Raw genomic sequence first — 27,635 nt, 5'->3', positions numbered from 1 at the left:
TGATGGGATTTGGATAGTAGGGGTTTTGATTCTAGGGAGCAAATCACGCATCATCATCACAACAACAAGAAAATCAAGAATGAGCAAACATCATCAAAGTAGAATCAAGAAAGAGATCATCATGCAAAGAGGCAAGAGAAACAAGGTGAGTTTCAACAATAAATTGGCCACCGAGACAAACCCCTAAGAAAAGGAAAAGTTCCCCCAAGATAATAATAGATACATCTCAACATCCCAACAATACAAAGCAAGGATACATAAGACAAGGGATGGAGGCACATGGAACAAAAATGAGGGAACTAGCTACCACTACCACTCGGCCTGGAGCCATCATTGTTATCCCCATCATAGGAAAACCCGGATGGGGGACCATAAGGATCCCATCCTCCAGTGTAACCGGGTGGTCAACCATAATGCCCCCTAAAGTTATCTTGTTGCCAAGGGGCAAGGGGAGTGAATTGCTCGAGCAAAGCGAGCGGTAGTGGGTGATCGGGGACATAGGGGAAGTTAGGATCACCCCTATAGTCGCTCCCACCGGGAACGCGGTAATCGTAGTTACCGTGCTCATCGGGGAATGAGCGGGTCTCGGTGTTGGACCCCGGGGGTCCTTCCCAATATGGGTACGTGGGTACCCCATCACCCCCAAAAGATGGTATAGGACCATATTGGGGTGGAAAGTAAGGGTAGTTAACCGGGGGAGTGATGTCTCCCCGGCTAACACCCGCATAATACAAATGTTGTTGGAGAAACATACCTTGTTGCATCTCCGAAATCCCTCTCAAGTGAGTATAGAGGGCCTCAAAATCTTGATCATACATGCCCTCCAACCGGATTTGCATGCCCTTCATTTGAGCACTAAGGGCATCCAAGTCGGAGTTAGCATATTGGTGATGTTGCTCTTGTTGTTGTTGTTGTTGTTGTTGTTGTTGTTGTTGTTGTTGTTGTTGTTGTTGTTGTTGTTGTTGTTGTTGTTGTTGTTGCGACTCTTCTTCCTCTTCTTCACCCATCTCCTCATCATCATCATAGTAGGGCGGGCGGTGACTCATGGGGACACTAGTGGAAAAATCGTCAATTGTAACACCCTATTTGTAACGGGCATGATAAAATCCGTTACAAAAAGTGTAATTGTAACGGGAAAAACATTTGATTGTTACGGAAAAACTTATTTGTAACGGGCAAAAAAATGTCCGTTACGAATAATTAATAATTGTAACGGGCAAATAAATGCCCGTTATGAATAGTTATTAATTGTAACAGACAAATAAAAGCCCGTTACAACTAAATAACTCTTTAGGGTTAAAGATATGTTCCCAGGCCACTTCCCAGCCGCATTTCTTCCTCACTCCTCTTCTCTTTCTCTCTCCTCAAATCACTCTCTCTTTTCGCATTCTACTTCAATTAGGACCAAAACCCTACCATTCTACTTCGATCTCAAATTCACCCTTCAATCTCTCTTTTCAATCGCAATAAAAAACCCTAAAATCATCCCCAAATCATCGTTCAATTTGCTGTGTTATGGCCCCTGATTTGGCTTCCAAAGCGGCGATGGAGGATGAGACTGATTTGGGTGTTTTTCAACGACCCGATTCATTTGGAAGGTTTGGGAAATTTGGGGGAAAGTATGTGCCAAAAACCCTAATGTATGCTCTTACTGAGCTTGAATCCGCTTTCCGCGGTCTATCCTGTGATGATGAATTTCAGGTTTATTTTCATTTTTTTTTCTGTTTTTTAATTATTATTTTTGGTGGATTTGATTGGATTGAATATGAATTTTCCATTGTTTTGTTAATGTTTAAGGATTTAACCCACAAAAATGTTGATGTTTCATTTACAACCTTTTGAATTATTGATTCTAGAAATCACAGCATTTTCAAAAATAGATTCTAACTTACAATTGTATTCAACATAGTCATTGCATTTTTCTATGATTGATTTTAATAAATGCACTCAATTTCTAATTTCCAAAGTCACTTATAAAGTTGATAATTTGATATGTTCCCGGAAGTAATATATATTTATCTGCTCCGTATAAGTTTCCAATTAATTTGCTATAATGGGAATTTGTTGTTCTTGATAAATGAATTGATAAAGTTAGAATATTTTGAGAAATTGATGTGGAGTGTCGGGTTTATTAGAGAAAAAGAAGAAATTGATGATGTGATTGGCATTGAATTTGGAATTAGTTGGGGAATCAGTTTTGAATCCACCACGAATTCTGATCATTCATAGTTGAAGAAGAGCTCGAATCCAAAAAAATTTGAATTTGGATCGAAGTCTAAAGCCGCAACGAACTTTTCTAAGGATTGATCAAATTGAATGTTGAAGAGCTGAAATCGGACACGATAGATACCACCCTCGACCACCACAAGATCAACCGTGGCCAAGAATTTCAAAGTCGGTTGAACATATTTACGGAAGCTCCGGCTTACGAAAGATCCCATGCGAAGGTTACTAAGAAATTCCCTCAAATCTTCATCAATTCCCAATTTAATCATGTCCGCTTGAAAGTAGTGATGGGAAGGTTTGAGGGAACGGTTTGCTTTGAGTTTGGTGTATCTAGCTTTTTGAATAGGGTCGGTAATTCGAAGTTTGGAATAGGGGTAGGTTGACTTTGTTGTGAGGTAGAGGGAGAAGGAGCGGGTTCTTCTTTGGTTTTTCGTTTCTTGAAGAGGCTTTTGATGTGTTTAGACATGATGAATTTTCAAAGATAGCAACTCAATACACCACAATCACCACAAGAAACTCCAATCAACAATCTTAAATGCCTCAGTCAAACTCCTTTACCAAAACCGACAAGCAACAACTCACTACCAAAGTCGAGCAATCCCAAATGCACACAATTACCACCAATTTAAGCCAACAAATGCATTCAAACCATACACCAAGCACAAAGGAACCAAGAACCAAAGCTTAACATTATCAACGTAGCACTACCAAAAATCCGACCACAACAATTCTTAACAATAACGATCCATTTTGCTACATAAACAACAAACAACACAATGTAAGCAATAATAAATCATCATACATCACAAATAACCAACCAAAATCCAATGTCAAACATCAAAACCACCAAAATACATACTACTACTATTCATACCCATGAACTACCTAAAACATGCAACTATATGGTATAATAAAGCAATTAAGAGTAAGATTAGATGATTATACCATACAAGAAGCAAGTTAGAGCAAGCTTTAGCCACCAATTTCCACCCACACAAAAATCCCCAAATTAGCTTCAACAATGGAAGAGAGAGAATGGTGGTTGTTATGGATGAAATGTAGTATGAATTTTGTTAAAAATGGAAGAATTGTAAGAGGATTTGACGAATAGTAATGGAATTTTGGAGGAATTTGAGTGAAGATTGATGAAGCTGAGTAGGGTATGGTGCGGTGAGGATGAGGGTGAAGGGGAAAGAGTGCGTGAGAAATGAGGGTGAAGGGGAAATGAGGGAAAAGAAAGAAGAAAGAAGAGATAAGGAACGACTAGGGGGGGGGGGGGAAGGGTGCGCGACCGCGCAACTTGGCAGCGCGCCCGCGCCAGTGTCGCGCGCGGGCTAGGTGCGCCTGCGCCACCTGATGCTCCTCATGCACTTCTCCTTGTTGCGTTCATGCGTGGGTACATCGATAACTATCATTCCGGGATTTTTGACCCCATCATAACGATCAATTTCTAAATATGAATAATGTGGGTTCAACACCCCTAAAATAATGGTAGCACCACGATGAACTCACCAAGTTCAAATTTCTTCAAACTTAAGCATAAATTTCCTATCTTACCTTACTAACAATTCTTACCCCTTTTACCTCAAAATTTCGATAAAATTGAATATAAACACATCAACAACCGCAAAACACCATTCCATTGCTCGTTCTCACTTGATGTAATCCAACTCCAAGAATTCAACCTATAAATCCAAAATAAAAACAAGTGAAAGAAAAGAAAAGAAACTAAAAGAAAGAAAATTAAGAAAAATATAAACCAAAAGAAAAGGTTAAAAATCTCCGGGTTGCCTCCCAGGAAGCGCTTGCTTAAGGTCCTAAGCTTGACCTTTCCTCCAAATCACGGAGGATCAAAGAACACCACCTTGTCCAAGGTAGCGGATAGAATAACTTCTCCTTCATTTTTAAACAACCTCTCGTTGTTGCTTAACAAGACTTCACTTGCTTGGACATCAAAAATAATCTTTTCATTTCTCAACTTCAATCTCATTCTCTTCTTCCTCGAAGCTCTTGCTTTCTTCTTGACTTTGTTTTTTTTCGTAGACGGTTTCACACCATCTACATCCATGGAATCCTCCTCTTTCTCTCGAGGGTAGAGCTCAAAACAATGAGGAATGTCAATCTCCTCTTCGATCATAGCCTTTGGAAGCTCCTTCTTATCTTCACTAACTTTCATGCAATCAAAACTCACAAGCACATCATAAAAAATGTCACGAACATTGTTAGATGAAGATTCAATCACATACACATTATCAAAAGAACGAAGGGAATCATCAATCTTGATTCCTTTCACAAGGGATAAGGACTCATGTATTGGTTTTAACTCAAAATTCTCTTTCTTGTTACCAACTCTCAAGGTAATACGACCTCCCTTAACATCAATCAAAGCTCCCAAAGTAGCTAGGAACGGTCTCCCTAAGATAATAGGAATGTGGTCATCTTCTTCTATTTCAAGCACAATGAAATCAACGGGAATTGTAAAACCACCTATCTTAAGGGGAACATCCTCAACTCTTCCCTTTGGAAACTTGATGGACCTATCGGCCAATTGCAAAGTCATGTTGGTAGGAAGGAGTTATCCTAGCTTTAGCTTCTTGAAGACCGAGAAGGGCATTATGCTCACTCTAGCGCCCAAATCACACAAAGCATTCTCAAACAACTTACTCTTGATTTTGCAAGGAATGGAGAAATTACCCGGATCTTTCATCTTCTTGGGGAGGTCATTGTGGATCAAAGCACTAAAACACTCACCAAGCTCTACCGAATCTATCTCATTACAATCTCTCTTGCCACTCAAGATATCCTTAAGGAATTTGGAATATCTAGGCATTTGGGTCATGGCTTCGGTAAGAGGGATAGAAAGATGGACCTCCTTCAACATTTCAAGAAATCTCCCAAATTGTTCATCTAGTTTGTTCCTCATAAACTTTTGGGGATATGGAAGGTCGGGTTTTCTCACTTCCTCTTGCTTTCTCTCATCACTCTTCTTTTTCTCACATCTCTCTTCTTTCCTCACATGTTTTGACACATCTTCCTCTTTTTTCTCACTTGAAACACTCTTCTTCTTGTCCTCCTCACAATCCCTAGAAACTCTCTCTTCAAGAACTTTTCCACTCCTTGTGGTGATGGAATAAACGGGTTTCTTAGGATCAACTTCTTGAGAAGGCAATGAAGAAGGACTAGCACAATCTTTCAAAGTGTTTGCTAGTTGTGTGATCTGTGTCTCAAGCATTTTTTTATTTGTCGTGATCTCATTAAATTTCTTATCGCTCACCGCCATATAGGTATTCAAGATTTTGTTTTATTTTCAATTATCTCCTCCAAATTGGAATTGGACGATTGAGAATAGGAATTTGCACCAACACCTTGAGATTTTGGATCAAATCCGAGTAGGGGTCCCCTTTGGTTGTTTTGAAAATTCCCCCTATTTTGATTGTTCCAATTGCCTCGATTTTGATTGTTGCAAAAATTTTGGTTTTGGCCACCAAAGCGTTGAGATTGTCTTTGATTTCCATACCCTTGGCCTTGGTTTTGATTACCATAACCTTTATTATTATAGTTACCTCGGAAACCTTGGTTTCCTTGGTTCCTATAATTACCATTGTTATAGTTATCAAATCCACCTTGTTGGTGAGAATTTCTATTTCCAAAGTTTATTGGTCCATCAAACCTTTGACCATTGTTATTGTTTGAGAAAAAATTCACATGTTCACATTCATTACTCTCACCATCATCAAGATTTTCAAACCCATTTGAACAAGTAGAAGCATCATGGTCATAAGACCCACAATTATCACAAAATAAGCATCCATTGGGCATATTGTTAGAAGTAGAAGGAGGAGTAGAGTTAGAAGATGTACCTCTCCCTTTAATGTGGGAGGGATTACCTTGTGCATTGGAAGTTGCACTCTCAAGCTTGGCCTTGATTGTTGTCATTTCCTTCCCCAAACTTGCAATTTGAGAGGATAGATTGTTGATGGCATTAAGTTGATCAACCGAATAGACCGTTGATCCATTCTTGCTTGAAGACTCTCTTTCTCCTTCTTGTCAATCCATGTAATGGCGTACCACATCTTCTATAATGTCCTCTTCTTCAGTTTTGTTCATGATTGGGCCTCCGGCTCCCGCATCAAGGCACGATTTGCCTTGAGGACTCAACCCTCCATAGAAAATTTGAATGATTTGATAGGTTGGGATGCCATGATGGGGAAATTCTCTTTGATACTCCTTATACGTTTCTCAAGCTTCATACAAGCTCTCACTAGGTTTATGCTTAAAACTTTGGATCAAAGCCCTTGCCTCCGCCGTTTTCTTTTGGAGGTAGAACCTAGACAAGAATTCCTTGGTAACTTTATCCCATGTTCTAAGAGAATTTGGCTTGACCTCCTTGTCTAACCATTCCAAGGCTCGACGTATGAGAGAGAAGGGGAATAACTTGAGCCGGATAAACTCTTGAGAAACACCATTCACTTTAATAGTGTTACAATACTTCTCAAACTCTTTGAAATGGTTCAGCGGACTCTCAATCTTAGCCCCACTAAATTGTCTCCTTTCAATCAAAGTGATCATGGCTAGTCTTATTTCAAAGTCATTTGCCGGTGTTGTTGGCAATGCAATCCCACTTTCAAGCCTATATGCACCGGGAGTTCCCAAATCCTTCAAAGCGACTCTTGGATTATCTCCCATGCTTACTTGATCCTCCTCTTCTCTTTCTTGGTGAATTTCTTCTCTTTGAGAGCTTGGACTCAAAGAATGATTAGTAACCCTTATCCTTGTTATTGTTCTCTCGATTTCCGGATCAAATGACGCTAAAGTCTTTCCTCTTATCCTACGCACACAAAAACTCAAAGCAAAATATCAATAGCACGGCTACAAATGTAGCCTAAAGAGAAAAATCTTTTTGTATTTTTTTTGAGATTAAGGTGAAATAGACTCAACAACAAAAGCAATCATCTACGCCATTCCCCGCCAACGACACCATTTTTGATCTAGGGCGAGACTAGATCGTTGAAAACTAATCTACCCTTGGTCAAAACAAAATTTGTAATCTCTCAACACACCCCTATACAAAGCATAGAGTAAGTCAAGGGTCGAACCACTAGGAATGGGAGGTGAGTGCTAAAGTCAAAGCTAAGATATTTCGAAGCAATAAAAAGAGGTGTGTATATTCAAAAAAATCAAAATGAAATCAAATTTATCAAGAACTAGGGTTAGGATCCGCATGTACTCGGAATGGATATAGCTAATTGGGATTGGAAATGACTAAGTCAAGTATTGCAAGGGAAAATCAACTAAGAAATCAAGAGAGTAAGGTAAGCTAATCTCCTAGAGGTCAAGCCAGCGCCAACTACGAGAGACTCTAACTAGGAACCTTGCAAACCTACTCAATCGACAAAAGCAAGCCACAAATTAATTTTCCGTATCAATGCAAGCTTACAATGCATTCTAGTGTAACAATCAAAGTTAGCTACTCTTCAATTAAACACACACATGCACTTAATCAATTAACCAATTTAATTACAACATCAACTCCATCAATTTCCCCCAATTAGCATCAATCCATTACTCATACATGCTTCACCATTCCCCTAGCAAGAGAACTACTCACAATCCATTGAAATTAAGATCAAAACTTAGCTAATCAACAATTTCATCATTATCATATCAATAGAACTAATTAAATCACAAATTCAATTCTAACTTGAACAATCAACAAAGAAATTCAAATGATAAGCTAAAAATTGCATTAAAGTAAAAGAAATCCTTACAAACTTGCTTCAATTCAATGGAGAAAATGCTAGAATTATCAATCTTCAATCATCAATCAAGAACTTCTTTCTCTACAATCTAGAGTTTCTCTTTCTAAAATTCTAATTCTAATTTCTATTCTCATTTCTGAATTAATTCTCTCTCTAAAAATAGAAAGAAAATCTATATATAGTAAAACTAACTAAGAGAAGTTAGTTAGATTGTCCCCAAATAAACCCACACAGGTGCGGCCAACTATAAGGGAGAGCGCGGCCGCGCAAATTTGGTTACGGAACAGGAACCAGACAGGCGCGTCCGCGCCCTAGGGAGGCGCGCCCGCGCTACCAGGCCGCGCGACTGCGCCATAGCCGCGCGCGCCTGGGAGCAGGGGAGACTTCTTCCCTATCATGCCGATGCTCCTCGTGTGTTCCACTTAATGCTCTTGATAAACACGAGACCTTGCAGTTTCTAAACTCCATGTTTGCGGGTTCAAGACTTGAAATCATGCCCCCACGGCTTGAATGCACAGCTCAAGGACTTTAGGAACTTGCACTTCTCCATGCTCGAGCTTCAAATGGAGAACACTAGACATCCTAATCAATGCCAAACTTGGGAAGAGGCCTCGGGAAACTTGGGTAACGACCTTAACCTTAAAAATAAAGGAAAACAAGCAAATAAAAGAGAAAATAACAAAATAAACTAAGAAATGCATAAAGAAAGAAATCCAACTGAGAAAATGCAAACCAAAAGAAATAAAGAGAAAATCAAGGAAAAATCTAAGTAAAAGAGCTATAGAATAGCATGAAATTTACCCTAAAAAGAACCAAACGAGTGCCATAAATGACACTCACCAGCGCTCTCAAGTCGTGCTCTCAAAGATGGGGTGTTGAACCCACTGTCAAATGCTTTTTAGGGCTGCCACTCTTGGTGTCCATCATCATCATTCGGTGCGCTCATTCGAAAACCTTAGAGAACGCACGAAGCCATGAGAAGAGCCGAAGAAACCTAGAGAAGCGCGGGCGCGCTACCTGCCCGTGCGGGCACGCTTCCTTGGGTACTTGCTTTGCTTGGTTTTTGTTTCGCGCCTCCTATATATACCTATTGGAACCCCGATTTTGTATGTAATTAGAGATAGAAATTAGATAATAATTTTAGCTTAGTTGAGAGCTTCTCTCTTTAGTTTAGGGTAGTTTAGGAGTAGATTTTAGAGTGATCAAGTGAGGAATTTCAATGGTGATTGAGAGATTGAAGATTCAATGGTGACAATTGTATTGAAGATCTTCTCTATTATCAATGAGAATTTCTAACTCTATCTCATTTTATTGCTTTGTTTAATATTCTTGTTTGTTTGGATTGATTTTGATGTTTGATGCTTGATTAGTGTAGTTTTTTTTTTTCATATATTGTTGATTCTTGATTTCTTTAGTGGTTAATTGATTAGATTATGATGTTAGGGTAGTTGTTTGGCTAGGGATTGGATAAAACTTGTATGATTGATTTATTGTGCTTAATTTGGGGATTATGTTGATTAATTATTGAGATTAAAGTGATTAATGGAAATTGTTGTAAGGAGGGTGATCCCATCGTAAGGGGTTCCCTCCTTAAATGCCCATAACCACTTAAAAGCCTAGGACTTTACACTTGTTAGGGTGTAGTAGGATTTGAATTCCTAACTATTTGGGGGACCTTGAATTAGAATTGGTTCTATCATTACGCTTTTTTATAAGAAACAATTAGGGAGTCGCCAATGAGTTTTAGGAAAAACTCATAAACCTCGTTCATGTCTTTCTTACATGTGGAGTTCATGGAATAATTAGCACGAATCATAAGTTTACCCATGCCCAAATTGGTCTATAAACCAGAAATGAGTTCGGGAGCGTGGGTACTAAAATAACGTTCCTTTTTTAGGGGAATCGTTATCCTAGCCCTAGTGCGGCCTCTACTAGCTCTTCCTTTTTTACAATTTCATCACCAAACAATATATGCAACGTGATATTTAAAACTATGTTGTTGATTTTATTTACACATATTAATTCACGTAGTAATTACATCGTAATGTCGCTATTCTTATTTAATCAAATTCGTGAAAAGGACAAGAAAATAAACAATATTCGCCATGGCTTAAGTGGTCAACCAAAAATTATTTAATTCAATTCTAATCTTTATTTAACGCAAGATACTATGTGGAATTGATTAATTAATTATTTTAAAGGTGATCAAACAACACTAATTAATTAATTAGGTTCTTTTAAACAATAAAATAAATGTGATTTAACTACGTGCTCGGGAATTTACCACTTCTCTTTCCTAGATCTCCGTTTAGAGCACTTATGGACTCCTTGTTGGGGAACCTCCACCGTAGTAACAAAATATCAAAAGGGTGAGTGTTTAGCACAAGAGGGGCTAGGTTGCACAAGTTCACATGTATTTTGCTAGAGTTTTAGGTTATTTTCAGTCTGTTTAAGCCTCGGTTTAACCTCTTAATTATAGTGAATGATTAGGTTCAGGGTTTCGAGAATTCTACCGCAACAGGTGTCGCGCGCAACAGGATGAGTTGCGCGCGGCATTCCAGCGCAAGTGATTGGGTTGTGCTGCTATGGGCAACACAACTAATTGTCTTGTGCGCGGCTTCATGATAAGATTCGATTTTATATTTTCCGTATAATTCTTAATCTTTTGCAACGCAGCTCTGGAGGTTGCACTGGGTGTCGCGCGCAACTGAATAAGTTGCGCGCGGCAGCCTAGCGCGACTGTTTGAGATGCGCGCAGCTTTTTCTGCGGCAGCACTAAGATTTAACCTATTATTAGGTTTTAAGCACGGGCTTATGCGTAATTATGATCGGGTTTAGTTTGGACCTTTGTTTTGTCTTTTTCTTTAATTTGGGCTAGTCTTTGGTGTTTTGTGGCTTAACTTGTTATCCATAAATATTCTTCACTTAAATCCAACACGAAGATGATTTTATTTATCGTCATTGCACTTCCTGTCGGGACAGGAGGCCAAAGTAGATGTCTACAGTTAGCCCCCACTTTGATCGAGTCTAGAATAGGTGATGATCAAAGTTTGTGCGAAGTTCTCTAAGGATAGAGAATCTTTCAGTAATGTTTAAGGATGTCGAAACAATCCTTGGTTTGCTAAGTGTTTGAAACAAGTAGCTATTAAGGCTAGAAAAAGTTTTTCCTAGTCTTAACGCACTAAAGAATCTAGATTGATCCTTTGCAAATTGTTGAACGCTTTTACATGTAAAGGTGTTCTAGTGTCAAGTCATTAGAAGAGATCAGTTTTAAAAGGATAAAAGGGGAAGATTTCCTCTCAATCGTGTCATCGTTGGTCTAAAGTCCCTCGATATGTCATTGAAACTTTAGCCTGACTTTAACAAAGTAAAAAAAAGATGAAAAGGGGTTTTCGGTATTCGAGCCAGGTCCGGTATTCTAGCCGGATGTCCACAAGATAGAAATACATGTCTCAGGACTAGAGGCATATATCCAAATCCAGTGAGAGGGAAGAAAGTCAACAACTTTCTCAGCAGTTTTGTCCAGATGATGAGTACACGTGTCTCAGGACTGGGGGCACGTGACTACATAGGCGCGACATCGTCTCGTCGCTTCTTTATACAGGGGATGATTTTGACACCCTAACTGTCCGGTAAGTTAGTAAGCGCACAAACTACCGTATTTGATCCCATTCAAGAAGTGCATGTTCCTGATGGTTCAGCGCGCCTGTCGACTCGTGAGCTAACGTCTACAGTAATTCTCTGCCTTTTAGTCCTGAGAGGTAGTTCTCGCAAAGCTTGGGATGAAGTGAAATTTTACGCAACACCTACGCCGTACAATTTTGCGCCGCACGATACGCCATTTGCATTTTTACGCTGCATGAAAACACCTTCCTTTTTGCTTCGGACGTGAAAAAAGAAGAAAACCCGGACATTTGTAACGTGAGTACAGTAAAATGACAAACCTTTCTATGGGTGCTTTTACGTAATGCACCACCACGGAACGTCTTAAGGCACTCGTACGAAAAACGTTCAAAACGTATACTTGGGGAAGGCACAAAGCACGGTGTGCATGCAATATGATGCAAAAAACTAACAAAGAAGGAAATAATACAGAATGCAAAGCAATTTAAAAGATTTTGATAATTTGCGCCACAATACGTCTAATGACGAGCAAAAACCGTTGAAAAATGATCAAACGGATCAAAATACGGATACCGGTCATTTTCGTGACCAGTATCCGTGCGCAACTTAGTAGGTCGCGCTGGCCAGGCGCGCGCATCTTTATGAGTTGCGTTGGTATGCTACTCGTAACAGATTTAGTTGCGCGCGACATTTATGTCAGTAAAGTGAAATCGCTAAACGCGATTTTCACTTCACTCTTTCTTTCTCCTTCCTTCGCCATTTTTCGCCCCTTTCTCTCTCTAGGAAGCTCGGATTTTTGCAATTTTCAAAGCTTAAAGAAGCAAATTTCGTCCTTGATTCACATTTGCCGTAATCTAATGTAAGTTTTTTGCTAGAATTTGTTCTTTCCGGCTGAATTTGAACGATTTTCAAACCGTTAAACCCCAAATTTCAAATTTGGGGGTTTTCGATTCAGTCTATTAGTCTTGTTCTATGTTGTCATGCTATGTTTAAGGAGTGTTTTGCAACAAATTTCATGAAAAATGGTTAAGTATTGAACCTTGTATGAGCACTTCTTTATTCAAGTTTGTTCTTGCTCTTTTTCTTCGAATTTTGGTTATTATTGCTGATTATGAAGTAGATTATAGTGATGGAACCAATATTACTTAGAGAAAACTCTAGAGAGAGAAACTCTAGAGAGAGAAAGAAACCTGCCATTTTCAACTTGTTGTTTGAGCTTTTTGAAAGCCGATTTCCATGGCAAAAAGGAGGAAAGGAAAGGGGAAGAAATCCTCAGGCTCAAAATCGAAAGGGAAGAAGAAAACAAAGCCAAGAACGAGGAACCTCGAAGAGCAAAAACAGAGTATGATCATGGATGATGTCGGTTGAAAGCTGGCTGGATGGAGAGGTGATTGAGGAGATTCCGATGAGAATGGTGACGGAGGAGGATAAAGCTCTGCATAGTGAAGAGTTCAATCGATGGCTGCAGGTAATTCAAACCCCTAGTCCTGTGCATTTCAATGGAACAATAGATTCTGATGTTAGTACTGGGTCTATTGATCCGACTCCACTGTTGATGATTAATGAATCTGATAGGTTTAGGAATGATTTTCATGTGAATTTGGAGAAAAACTTTATAAACCCCCAATTTCGAAACCCAGTTTTTGAAACCCCTGTTTCTGCCATTCCTAATGAATCGGGTGGTATTAGATGGAGTAGCATGTTTAAGAATACGATTGATGAGGGTTTAAATCTTGCTGGTAAGACTGGAGTCGATTTTAATCCATGCTGCAAAATGGGTATTAGGAAAGAGGTGAAAGTGAAGTTATCTGAGGAAGTGTCCTACCTGAAATCGAGTTTTGGAAATCTGCAATTGTTTGTTATGTTCTTTGTGGTAAACCTTCATTGCCTGTAATGAGTGGTTTTGTGCAAAGAATTTGGGGCAAATATGGAATAAATAGAATCTCTGCTATGAATAATGGGGTTTTTCTGATTCGATTTAAGACAGTGGTAGGGAGGGAAAAGGTGATGAGATCTGCACCTATCATGTTTGATGGTAGACCTGTAATGATGAAAAGGTGGGAGCCAGGTTTGGATTTGGGAAATGAGAAGGTGTTTGAAGTTCCCACTTAGGTTAGATTGCCAGGATTGAACTTAAAATTCTGGGGTCAATCTTCTCTAATGAATATTGCTGGTTTAATTGGGGACCAGTTAAGACTGATAGAGGCACAGCTACCAAGGAAATGCTTGAGTATGCTAGGATAATGGTCAAGGTGAAAATAAATGGTGAGCTACCAGATGAGATTGAGTTTCAGGATGAGTGTGGTGTTGATGTTAAGCAGAAAGTGATATATGAAAGGAATCCTATTATTTGTGGTGTCTGTAGAGGTGTGGGACATGGAGATAGTGATTGCCCTAATAATAGAGTTAAGATTCAGAAGCCACCAGTTAAGATTCAGAAACCTGTGGTGAGGAAGGTTTGGATGCCAAAGGCTCAGCAAAATCAGCAGGCAGAACAACCTCAAGGCATCAGAGTGGATAAGAACAAGTTTGATGTTGATGTTGATCCAGATATTGTGTCTGGAATAGCTGGTGGTGATAAATAAGTTATGGGATCAGTATGTAGAACAACAAATGGGAGGGTGCTGTTTGGTGACTGGGAGACAGGGGAGTGTTCATACACTCTCCATGGATAATTGGGGTTTTTTGGAATGTTAGGGGCCTTAACAAACTGAATAAAATTTATGATGTTCTTTGGTTTATGAAAAACCAAGGAATTGGTTTGTTTGGGCTCCTGGAGACTAAAGTGAAGGCTGGTAATTTTGGTAAGGTCTTCACTGGTTTTGGTGGCAAGTGGTCTGTGACTGCAAATTACAGTAAGCATCATGGTGGGAGAATTTGGATTGTTTGGTTACCTGATATCTTTCAGGTAGAGTTTGATAGAGTAGAAGCTCAGTTAATCCATGTGAAAGTTGTTCACAAGGCTTCTAAGTTTGTGTTCTGGTATACTGTTGTTTATGGGTTGAATACAGCAGATGAAAGTGAGGTGCTGTGGCATCAAATTGGGGAGATAAAAAAGGACATTATTGGTCCATGGGTTTTGGGGGGTGACTTCAATAATTTCCTGAATATTGAGGACAGGATTGGTTCCCCAGTTACCTTTACTGAGATTGAAAAGTTTAGACAATGTGTTAGGTAAAATGTACTAATTGATTTTAAAGCTGGGGGGTTGTTCTATACTTGGAATAATAAGCAGCAAGGGAGTGATAGAGTGTGCACAAAGATTGATAGGGTCTTGGTTAATGAGCTGTGGACTGAAAATTGCAGGGAGTTTAGAGCTGATTTCCTGCCTGAGGGATTAATGGATCACTGCCCTTGTATTATGAGACTTTTGGGTGTAATGGGAATGTTAAGAAGCCTTTCAGGTTTTTTAATATGTGGATTGATGCTCCAGGCTATCAGGAAGCTGTACAACAGGCTTGGAATAGTGATGTGAGAGGAACTGATATGTTTATTGTGGTAAAAAAGCTGCAAAAGGTGAAAGAAGCTCTCAAGGTGTTAAACCTGACTAATTTCTCCTCAGTGGAGAGTGCAGATGCCAGTGCTGATGCAGAGTTAGCAAGGGTGCAGTGTCAACTGAACAATGATCCTCAGAATTTGGAGTTGATCCAATTGGAAAGTGATGCCAGGGAAAGGTTTTTAGCTGCTCATACTGCAAAATTGAAGTTTTTGAAGTAGAAAGCCAAGTTACATTGGATGAAAGAAGGTGATGTTAACTCTTCCTACTTTCATGCCTGTATTAGGAAGAGAAGAAGCATAATAATGTGTACAACATCCAGCTTGAGAATGGTGACATCATTCAGGACCCTGATAAAATTGCAGAAGCTTTTATCAGTTTCTATAAAGAGTTATTATGCACTGGTAGGACCCCTTCTAGACAAGTCCATCAAGCTGTTATAGCTGCTGGCCCTATTGTGAATGTTGAGCAACATCTGAGTATTTGTAGAGAGTTTACTGAGGAAGATGTGAGAAGTGCTGTTTAGAGTATTGAGGATGACAAGGCTCCTGGCCCTGATAGTTTCTCCAGCAAATTTTTCAAGAATGCTTGGGGAGTGGTGAAGAATGAAGTGTGTAAGGCAGTTTTGGGATTCTTTGAGCATGGTCAGCTGCTGAAACAGGTGAATGCAACTACTTTGACTCTGGTACCTAAATTAGACAATGTTACTAGAGTTACTCAGTTTAGGCCAATTGCATGCTGTAATGTGCTGTACAAGATTATTTATAAGATGTTGTGTGAAAGGTTCAAAGAGGTGCTGCCTGGTTTGATTAGTGAGAATCAAAGTGCTTTTATTGCTGGAAGATCTATTTTGGACAACATCCTAGCGTGCCAGGACATGTTAAAAGAGTACAATAATAAGAGAAAGGCTCATGTACTATTAAGGTGGATTTGAGGAAAGCTTATGATTCCGTTCACTGGTCTTTTATTCATGATATGTTGCAGGCTTTGCACTTCCCAAGTAAATTCATATCTTGGGTCATGGAGTGTGTTACTTCCCCTTCCTTTTCTATTATGATTAATGGTGGTTTGAATGGTTTTTTTAAGGGCAAGAAAGGGATCAGGCAAGGTGATCCTATGTCACCATTGGTGTTTGTCATTGTGATGGAGTACCTATCAAGACTGCTTAAAAAAGTGGGTGCAAAGAGAGGCTTTAGATTCCATCAAAGATGCAAGTCTTTGAGGTTAAATCACCTAATTTTGCTGATGATTTGATGTTATTTTCCTATGCTGATAAGAAGTCTGTCTCCCTTCTAGTAAGGGCTTTGAAAGATTTTGAGGGCTGTTCTGGTCTTCAGGCTAATGCTGATAAGTCTGCTATCTATTTTGGGAGTGTGCAGCCTGATATGCAGCAGGAAATTATGACTGAGTCTGGTTTTGTAATAAGAGAAACCCCTTTCAAATATCTTGGCATTCCTTTGAATGCTAAATATTTGAGAGTCTCAGAATTTGATGCTATAGTTGATAAGATGCTGACTACAATAACCTGTTGGTCTAGCATAAACTTGTCTTATATTGCAAGAGTTGTGCTGGTGAACTCTGTACTGATTAGTTTTCACACTTATTGGGCTCAGTGTGTGCTGTTACCTAAGTCAGTTATTTTGAGGATTACTCAGCTGTGCAGAGCTTTTCTCTGGTGTGAAGATGCTGTTTTGTCTAAGGCTCCCCCAATTGCCTGGGATTGGGTTTGCAAAAGCAAAGCTGAGGGTGGCTTAGGAATTAGAGATTGTGGGATGTGGAACAGGGCAGCTTTGGGGAAGTATGTATGGAAAATAGCTAAGAAAGAGGATTCTCTTTGGGTGAAATGGGTTCATGCTGTGTACATTAAAGATCAAGACTGGTGGACTTATAGTCCTAAGAGATCTGCAGAATGGGCTTGGAGGAGATTATGTGCAGTTATGGACCAGCTGAAAGAATGTTTTGAGCAAAACAGTTGGTTGAATGGTACTTACAGAATTTCTGATTGCTATAAGTGGCTGCAGGGAACTGGAACAAAGGTTGATTGGTGTAAATGGGTATGGAATAAGTTCAATATTCCCAAGAATTCGTTTATACTATGGATTGCTATGCATGATAGACTCAGAACAAGAGAGAAGCTCTGGAAATATGATGTCTGTGCTGAAGACAGTTATCTGCTGTGTGGTGCTGGTGTTGAGGACAGACAACATCTGTTCATTGACTGTAGATACAGTCAAGAGTGTATGCTGAGAATTTCTCATTGGCTCCATATTCCAATTCAGATTTTCTGCATTGATGAGGTATGGAAGAATTGGCTCAGAGCAGTGAAAGATAAGGTGCATCAGAAGGTGATTCTGGCAATTCTGGCTTGTGTTGTCTATCATATTTGGTTTGCTACGAATACTGCTTTCTGGCAGAAAGCTCTTATTCACCCTTCAAACCTGTGTAAGGGTATTGGTAGGGTAAGCATGGATAGAGTCAAGCAACTTATAAACAAGAAATGGAGCAGATTGCAGTGCAAGTGGATTCAGGAGTTGTGCAGCAGCATCCCAAACTAGTTTTTGTTTTGAGTGTTGCTGTGTTTGTTGTTGTCTTGTTTTTTTTGTTGTTTAGTCCTTTTCAGTTGTGGTCTGTGTCCTTCCTAGAAGGCAGCGGACTGCTTTTGATCAGGTTTTGCTTTTCTCTCTCTTAGTTGAACCCTTCCTAGAAGGTGGCAACTAAGGAGTTTAAAGCTTGAGGTGGGGGTGGCCTATGTTTTTAGGTCTTGTGTAATTTTGGAGTTGCCTATGTTAGGCTTGTAAAATTTTTACATTTGTACAGTTTTTTGATAGTAATATACTTGCTTACTTACCAAAAAAAAAAAAACCAATATTACTTTCATAATTCATTTTCACGAATTTTGAATTGTTGGAAAATGGCGCGAAACATACTCTTAGCTTATTCTTGCCATGTTCAAACTTCAAAATTATTTGGTAGACTATAACTATGTTTATTTTACTGTTATTCGCCTAGAAGTAGTTAATTCTTTGAGATTTTTGAAATACAATCCCTTGAATACTTAGTTGAAACTGGTACAGGATGGCTTTTGTGGGTGTTAGAAGCCCCCATTTACTGAGTTTAACTGCAGGTATCGTAGCCCCCAAGTACGGGTGACCTTCGATTTTCGTGTTTTGCCCTATCGGCAGCTGTTATGCTGTCGAAATGGGTCTAGAATACGTATATTAGTTTAGTTTAGGAAATAAACTAATTAAAGAAACTTTATCCTATCATAGTATGGACTCGCCTCCATTTGTCGATGCTGAGGAGATCCTAGGTGGTCCGGACGAGGCGGTTCGCCCCAGAAGAGGGTGACCCGTCCTCGAGAGGAGGTTCGAGAGCCACGCAACGCAGCCGATTGACGTCGTCAGGAAGATGAGGTTTGGGAGGCTCCTTCCAACTGGTACCCTAGGATCCTTAAGTGGGACCCAGACCATTATGTTTCGATCAGAGGGTGGCGCGACAGCGTGAGTTTTTCGCGCCTTTGTTTCTTTCTCTTTTCCTTTGTTTCTCCTTTTTAAAACCATAACCGTTTTTTTTATTTTTATTCTTTTATTTAGAGCGAGCCTAGCATTCGTTTATACGACTCTGGTGATTTGCGAGCCCGTTTTGAGAGTTTGCTCGAGGTGGCAAAAGAGATTGTTGCACTTTCCGGAATTGACTCCCAGCTGGCGGGTCTTCGGGTTTATCGAGTTAGCCTGCATCATTAACTTTCCTCTGTGGATTGTTGGAGTTTTGGTGATATTCCACCAAAACTTTCCACTTTCCATGGGGAGAGATGATGGTTACCCCTTTTGATTTCTCTATGATTACGGGTTTTCCTTTCAGAGGCGATCCCGTAGTCATACATGTTGAAGCATAAAGGTTTTGATGACAAGGAACTTAAACTAAAGCAAACTCAACTAATAAAGGTTTTCAAGTGTGTGTTTAGTTTAGGTGAAGTTGATCTTGGTGATGGAAAAGTAACTGGAACTAAGAAGACGTGAAGAGATCTTTATTGAAGGAGTTAAACAAATCAGAAGAAGAGTTCTCTAACAAGAACTAAGTTCCCTAACAGGAACGTTCCCTAACAGGAACTTGAAGACAACAAGCTTAAGTTCTTTGGTGGAACTTAATAAGCTTGGAGCCCAAGTAACCTACCAAATCAAAAGCGCGACGCAACAATAATATTTAGTTCAGGTTTTTATCTTATAAATTATTGTTAATATGTTAAGTAGGTTAACGCACAAAATTTATTAGAAGCGTGACAAGTTTGCTTGGTAAATAAAATATTATGGAAAATAAAAAAAGATAGATTTTAGGAAAATATTTTCTAGAAAGATTATTTTCTTTAAATCAGTTTGTTAAAAAGATAAATCTTTTTTAACAAATATCTTTTTAATTTTATTTTCCGGAAAAGATTTTATTCCACTTGATTTACATAAAACCGTGTTTAAGGATAAGTTAAGTTAACTTATTTATCTTTTAGAAAACCTACTTTCTATACGAGTAATACTTGTATAAATAGTAGAGAGCAAAATGATTTTAGGTTTTTGTGAGTTTATGCGTGGAGAAATCGCAGTGCTATAATTGAATAAGTTTACTAAGCTTCTAACTTGTCATATTAGTTTCGGATTTCGTGCATTGCTTACCTATCATACTAGGTGTTATACATTTGTATTGGTTGGGTTATTTGGGTGAGTTTGTAGTTTGCTTTATATACAGTTTTGTGTTGGCTTCTAGGTGAAGCTGTTAGTTTGGTACTTAGGTGGTACAAGTAGTTGTACTTTGGCAGTACGTGTAGTACTTTGGTGGTATGAGTGAATCTAAGTGTGGTTCTTAGATTGGGTAGGATAGGGTCCTATCAAGTAGCAAGCAAGTCCAGTGAGGAACTTGTGAAATAAAGGTCCGTGTCTAATAGGTTGTAACTTAGTTTTTGCCCTATTATAGTGAAGTTTGTGTATTTGAAATCCTTAAGGTAGGGTCGAGGTTTTACTTCCAGTTGGGCCCTGGAAAGTTTCCTCATAAAATCTGTGTGTTTTAGCAAGTTCCTATATGCATTGTTTATTAATTTACAAAAAGTAGTCATTACGAACTCTATACAATTCACCCCCCTTCTAATATTAATCATCTCAACTAACAATTGGTATCAGAGCAAGGTTCTCACGTGTAAGCAGATAACTTTGCTGAGTAAGTTCCTGGAGAGATGAATTACAAGGAGAAACTTGAAGAAGGGTATTCTACCCAACGTCCACCCATGTTCAATGGTAAGTTTTACACCTACTGTAAGAACAGGATGGAGATCTTTATCAAGGCTGAAAATTACCAAGTTTGGCGTGTCATTGAAGCTGGTGATTTTGAAATAACTGCAACCAATGAAAAGAAAAAGGTAGTTCCTAAACGTATTTCTGATTATGACAAAGAAGATTATCAGAAACTTGAACTAAATGCTTTAGCTATAAAGTATTTGCACTGTGGACTTGGACCTCATGAACTTAATCATATCATGGGATGCAAGTCTGCTAAACAGCTTTGGGATCTACTAGAGGTAACTCATGAAGGTACAAATGAGGTAAAACGTTCTAAGATTGATCTATTGATGTCTAGATATGAAAGGTTTAAAATGAAATCAAAGGAAACTATAGAGGAAATGTTTACTAGGTTAAATTATATTATTAATGAATTGAATTCCCTTCGCAGACACTTTCCTATTGACGAACATGCTAGAAAGATCTTAAGGAGTCTACCACAAGATGAACGATGGAGATCCAAGGTTACTTCCATGCAAGAAGCCAAGGACTTCACGAAGTTTAACATGGAACAACTCTGGATCATTGATGACTCATGAACTACACCTGAGTTCAAACTCTGAAAGTTCCAAGAATAAGAGTATTTCTCTTAAGGCTCAAGACTCAGAGGAATCGAAAGCCGATGAGGAAGAAATGGAAATGCTAGTTAGAAAGTTCAAAAGGATGATGAACTATAAGAAGTTTGATAGGAACAAGAAGTATGCAAGTTCTAGAAACACAACTTGTTTCAAGTGTGGATCTAAAGATCACTTCATTAAACCAGATGGTGAGAAAGGAAAGACAAAGGGCAAGGAGCAATCCAAAGAGTCAAGAGTATATAAACCTTACTTCACCAAGGACAATGTGAAGAAAGCCATGCTGGCTGCTTGGGGAGATTCATATTCAGAGGAAGAGGAAGATCAACCATTAGAGGAAACTGCCCACCTATGCTTGATGGCGAAAATTGATGAAAAGGCAAAACTGAAGGTGCTAGAATCTGAGGTATGGTTTTCTCAAAAAGAACTTAGACATTTCTCTAAAGATAACTTAATATTTGCTGTTTTAGAAATTTAAGAAGAATTGAAAGAATTGCATAAAGCTAAACAACAAAGTGATGAAGCTTTGGTTACTTTTAAAGAAAACAGTGAGTGGGTTGATAATTTGAAATTTGATATTCAATATAGATTCTTTAGTCAGTTCGATGATAATAATTATTTGAAAGAAACTATAGACAGGTTGAAACATGATAACATAATGTTGAATGTGGAACTATCCTTGATGAAACTCTGTCTTGATGCTCCTGATTCTGAAGTTCCTCCACTTGCTCTATATCCGAATTTTGAAAAACTAAAATCTGATTTGGAAGATATAAAAGCGGATAAGGCAAGAATTGAGGGGGAATTGAGAAAGCTAGGAAAGGCAAACAACTTGTTGAATACAGAGTTCCAGATTGGATCACCAAAGCTCAAACAAAAAGAACAGAAGGTTTGGGTTTCAAAAAGAAGTTCCAAAAGGAAAAGAAGTATGTTGACCTGCCTAGTTGTATTGTTTGTTATTTTCTGTGGCAATACTGGACTCAAACAGGTTAAGTGTCCTAAGAAAGAAAAGAGTACACAGAAAAATGAAAAAACATGTAGAACAGATTTGGATCAAGAAGAATGAACTTGCTGATGTTACACAGGAACCCAAGGAAACCTGGGTTCCTGACACTAATGTTTGATTTCTCATGCAGGTTCCAGTGAGGGGGAACAACACTTGGTACCTCGACTGTGGTTGTTCTAAGCACATGACTGGAGACAGATCTAGATTTCTCTCACTAGATGCCTACTATGGGGGAATTGGGACCTTTGGTGATAACATGACAGGAGATATAGTTGCTATTGGCAAGGTAGGAAGGTCAAGTTCCCATGCTATTGAAAATGTATTTTTGGTCGAGGGTCTCAAACACAACTTGTTAAGTATTTCACAATTTTGTGACAAAGGTAACTCTGTAAGCTTTACTTCCAATAAGTGCAGAATCATTACCAATGACACTGGGAACATTATTTTAGAAGGAACTCGTAAAGGAAACACATATGTTGTTGATCTTAACGAAGTTCCTAATAGTAGTTTAACATGTCTTAGTGTCATTGAGAATGATCCTCTATTATGGCACAAGAGATTTGGCCATGAAAGCTTTACTTTACTTGATAAATTGAGAGCTAAGGAACTAGTGGAAGGAATTTCTTGCATTAAGTTCCTGTATGACAAAGTGTTTGATGCTTGTGTTAAAGGAAAACAGACTCGAGATTCTTTTAAATCTAAGAAAATGGTAAGCACCAAAAGACCTTTGGAACTTGTTCATATGAATCTATGTGGTCCTATGAGAATCCAAAGCAGAAGTGGTAAGAGATATGTTATGGTTATTGTGATGAATTTTAAGGTTTACTTGGGTTTTCTTTCTTGTTAGTAAAGATGAAATGTTTGATGAATTTGTAGCTTTTGTAAAGAAAGAACAGAGAAGAACGGGTAATCCACTGATTCACCACAGATCAGATCATGGAACTGAATTTGAAAATTCAAAATTTGATGAATTTTGCAGTGAGCATGGAATGGTTCACAACTTCTCTACCCCAAGGACCCCACAACAAAATGGAGTGGTGGAACGCAAGAATAGAAGCCTTGAAGACATGGCTAGAACAATGTTGATCTCAAGTGGTTTGCCTAGGAACTTCTGGGCAGAAGCAGTGAATACAACATGTTATATTCTTAACAGAGTCTTAGTTAGAGCCATCACCAACAAAACTCCTTATGAGCTAATCAAAGGGAGAAAACCTAATATTTCTTACTTTAGATCTTTTGGTTGTAAATGCTTTATTCATAATAATGGTAAAAGGAACTTGGAAAAGTTTGATGAACGTAGTGATGAGGCAGTGTTCTTAGGATATGCCTCTAATAGAAAAGCATATATAGTTTATAATAAAAGGACAATGTGTGTTGAGGAATCTGTACATATTATATTTGATGAAACTGAACGATTTTTAAATGATGTACAGGAGTGTGATAATGATTTTGAAATTGGACTTGTATGCAAGATAGATCCAGATGAAAAATCAACATCATTGCAGAAGCAGCAAGTTGAAATTGCTGAGCAAACGAATCCAGAAGCAAATGAAGAACCAGAAATGGAGAATGCACCAGGAACTCCTTCTCAAGAACAAAATCAAGATCAGAATGAGGAAAATCCTGTTGAAGTTCCAACCGAGACTCAAGAATGAGTTCCTACAGAAGAACAAGTCAACAATGATCAACAAAGATTGTATCCAGTCAAGGAATTTACACCTAAGCGATGGAAGCATCAGAAGTCACATCCTGTAGATGCAATCATGAGTGATATTACAAAAGGAACTCAGACCAGATCTCAGCTTAGAAACTTCTGTGCATTTTATGCATTCCTTTCTTCTATGGAACCTTAGAACTATGTTGAAGCTTTAATTGACGCAGACAGGATTAATGCTATGCAAGCTGAACTTAATGAGTTTGAAAGAAATAAAGTCTGGCATCTGGAACCTAGACTCAAGGATAAGAAGACAATAGGTTTAAAGTGGGTTTTTAGGAACAAGTTGGATGAGCATGGTATTATTGTCAGGAATAAAGAAAGACTTGTTCTACAAGGTTTCAATCAACAAGAAGGGATAGACTATGAAGAAACATTTGCTCCAGTAGCCAGGTTAGAGGCTATTCGTTTACTTATTGCCTTTGCTGCTTATATGGGATTCACGTTGTTCCAGATGGACGTTAAATGTGCATTTCTAAATGGATTTCTAAATGAAGAGGTCTATGTGGAACAAACTTCTGGATTTGAAAATCCAGAGTTCCCAAACCATGTCTATAAGCTTGACAAAGCTCTTTATGGGCTAAAGTAAGCTGCTAGAGCATGGTATGAAAGATTGTCAAAGTTCCTATTACAAAATGGTTTTAAACATGGTAAAATAGATAAAACATTGTTTTTAAAATAAAATGGAACTGGCATATTAGTTTTACAAATTTATGTTGATGATATTTTATTTGGTGCAACTAATGAATCTTTGTGCAAGTATTTTGCTTACCTTATGAGTGGAGAGTTTGAAATGAGCATGATGGGAGAATTAAATTTCTTCCTCGGATTACAAATCAAGCAATCTGAAAAAGGAATCATGATCCATCAACAAAAGTATATCAAGGAACTAATCAAGAAAAATATAAGCTTGAAAATGCTAAGACCAATGGTACTCCAATGGGTATAGCAACCAGATTAGATGAAGATCCATGTGGAACTTGTGTTGATCAACCTATGTATCGAGGTAAGATAGGATCTATACTTTACTTAACAGCTAGCAGACCTAACATATCTTTCAGTGTAGGTTTGTGTGCCAAGTTCCAAGCAAACCCAAAGGAGTCACACCTGAAAGCAGTACAAAGAATCCTTAGATACTTGAAAGGAACTGATGACTTGTGTCTCTTCTATCATAGAAGTGACTCATTTGATTTAAATGGCTTTACTGATGCTGACTATGCAAGTGATTTGGTTAATAGGAAAAGCACTTCAGGTATGGTACAGTTTTTAGGACCTTGTTTAGTTTCTTGGGGTTCCAAGAAGCATAACACAGTTGCATTATCTACAGCTGAAGCTGAGTACGTGGCAGCAGCAGCATGTTGTTCACAGGAACTCTAGATAAAGCAACAGGTTAGAGATTTTGGTCTTATTTTTGAATGTGTGCCTATTTACTATGATAACACAAGTGCTATATGTATTTCTAAAGATCCAGTTTAGCACTCTAAGGTAAAACACATCCATATTAGGCATCAATTTCTAAAAGATAATGTGGAGCAAGGGAATATTAAATTGTAATTTTGTAATACAGAATATCAACTTGCAGATATTTTGACCAAACCCTTTAACAGAGAAAGATTTGAGAAATTGAGACGGGAACTTGGAATAATCAAGCTGAATTGATTGCTTCTGAAGTTCCAAGATATGGCAAAGTCGAAAATAATGGAAATAGAGCAAAAAGAGCATTTAGCACAATTATGGTGTGCTAAACATAGCTGAAGTGTCACCGTTGTTAATTACTAAAGGTAAGTTCATTAAATTGCTTAACTGTGTAAGTTATTAAATATGTACATTGCACATATGTAAAAAGCGTGTTCCAATTGTGTATTTATAGAAAGTTTCTTTTAAATTAAATGAATTTGGAAAGAAAAGTATTTTGGCAAATTCATCCTGTGAATTTTAAATTGGAAAAATTAATTGAATTTGTTCAATTAATGACTGAATAGTGAAATCTTTTAAAATCCCTCACACCGCTTCATTAATTATAAAAGATGATTTCACCTACCACTTTCACCTCACTTTCAAATCAATTAATCCCTTTCAGTAAAAAACCTCTTGAATAAAACCATCTCTAGAACAACAATGGTCATCATTGCTGAAATCGTCTCATCAGAAAACTCTCAAAGCTTCAAAAACAACATTCAAAAGGAAACATCTCCTTTAGCCATGGTGAACTACAAACCTTGTTCAACTTCAACCAAAACCCCTGAAAATCCTAAAACCTCATCTCCTAAACCTAAAGAAGTGGAAAGTAAGAGTGATCAAGAAGAGTCATCTGTTTCAAGTGTCCTTCAAAGGTTGAAGGAGTGGAAAGAGAAGAAACAAAGAGAGAAGTCTCTTGAGGAGAAAATTGAAGAAGTTGATGAGTTTGCTCAAGAGAAACATTCAGAAGAGACCAAAGAAGATGACGAAGAAGGAGGAGAGTTGAATGAGGGAGAGGAAGACAAAGAAGATCACAACATTTGAGAAAAAGAAGAATCAGAAAAGGAAGATGAAGAAGAGGAGGTAACTGATCAAGCCGAACTTGAGTCATAGGCAGGGAGGTATTTTATAGGACATCGTATTGATCAATATTGGTGTAGGAAAGCTAGATTCCTAGAGTTTCTTGATTTGATTAAGTTCTAAGGCTGGGAATACTTGTTGTCAAAAGTTTCAACAAACTATTTGTATCCAATTTCTATGACTGAGTTTTGTCAAAATTTTCAAGCAAAATTGGGGGTAATTTCTAGTGTAGTCGATGGTGTAAAAATTGAATTAAATGTTGAAACCCTAGGTAAAATTATGAAAACTCTAACTGAGGGGGTATGAAACATACATTAAGGGAAAAGCTAGTATCAAAGTAGGAAATTAATTGACTGGTGACATTGTTGAAGCCCTAGGTGGTCAAAGGGGGAAGAAGATCATGAGTCACAATGATTTGAACCCGTTGAACAAGTTGTTGTTCAACTTAGTTAAGAAGACCATCTTGCCAAGAACTGCAAAGAAGGGAGAGGCATGCTTTATGGATATGGCTGTAATTTTCTGTCTGTCTAAGAAAATTAAAGTTAATTTTCCTGCATTGATGTATCAACACTTAGCACATTGTGTTCCAAGTAAGACAAAAGTGGGCTATGGAGCTATTTTGTCCACTGTGTTTGAAAATGTTGGAGTGGTTCTGAAGGGTAGGTATGGTGCTTTGGATGAGAAGCCAGAGAATGTTTTAAATGAGGAAACACTAGCTAGATTGAGTTTGGAGGTAGTAAAAGGAAAAATTCAAAGAATAGAGAAGGGAGAGAAAAAGAAAGAAAAGTTGACAGGGAAAAGAAAAGAGAAAGAGGTGTCTGAGCAGCCTGTAAGGAAGAGCAGGAGGATATCTGCCAGTTCTGTTCCTCGGACAAGCAAAACAGCCTCTGGAGTTGGATGTTGAGGAGGGTATCCTTGATGGGAAAGTTTAAGAATTGGTGGACAGGATGGAGAGGGTTGAGAAGCAAATGAAGGATTCTGCTGGAAAACTTCAGTTGTTAACTCTGGAAAAGCTATTGCAGGAGCAGGGAAAGGAGTTAAAAGAGCTCAAGAAGCTGGTGCTGAAACAGGACAAGGAACTTCAAGAGCAAATGAAGTTTCAGCAAGAACAGGACAAGGCTCTACAGGAACAAAAGGAAGAGTTCCTTCTAAAACTCAAGAGTCTTGAAGATAATCTGGAAGCTTCTGCACAACAAACTAAGGAGGACTACAAGAAAATTCTGAAGTTTCTTGAAACCTAGCCTATCATACCCTTTCCAGCCTATATCCAAGCCTAGCCTATTTTCTGTTTCTCTATCTCAGTCATGAACAATTTTAATTTCTGTTTTAGTGTTTGAACAATTAATTTTGGTTGTAAATTTTTTTAAAAAAATTGT

General features: G+C 38.3%; 1 protein-coding gene across 1 annotated transcript; it reads right to left on the bottom strand.

Moving 5' to 3' along the window:
* Nucleotides 1-4,801: 4,801 nt before the first annotated feature.
* LOC110703992 lies at nucleotides 4,802-5,506 on the bottom strand. Its single transcript, XM_021881790.1, has one exon. The coding sequence runs from the start codon at nucleotides 5,504-5,506 to the stop codon at nucleotides 4,802-4,804; it is 705 nt and encodes a 234-aa protein (XP_021737482.1).
* Between the last annotated feature and the right edge of the window lie 22,129 nt (nucleotides 5,507-27,635).

The sequence above is a fragment of the Chenopodium quinoa genome, unplaced genomic scaffold (genome assembly GCF_001683475.1).
Source record: "Chenopodium quinoa cultivar QQ74 unplaced genomic scaffold, ASM168347v1, whole genome shotgun sequence".
Taxonomy (NCBI): Eukaryota; Viridiplantae; Streptophyta; class Magnoliopsida; order Caryophyllales; family Amaranthaceae; genus Chenopodium; species Chenopodium quinoa.
Note: the sequence above shows the minus strand (reverse complement) of the source record. Positions and strands in the feature narration are given on the sequence as shown.

Bases quoted from the DNA above. Each gene is read 5' to 3' on its own strand.
- LOC110703992 (XM_021881790.1), bottom strand. From the start codon at position 5,506: ATGGCGGTGAGCGATAAGAAATTTAATGAGATCACGACAAATAAAAAA.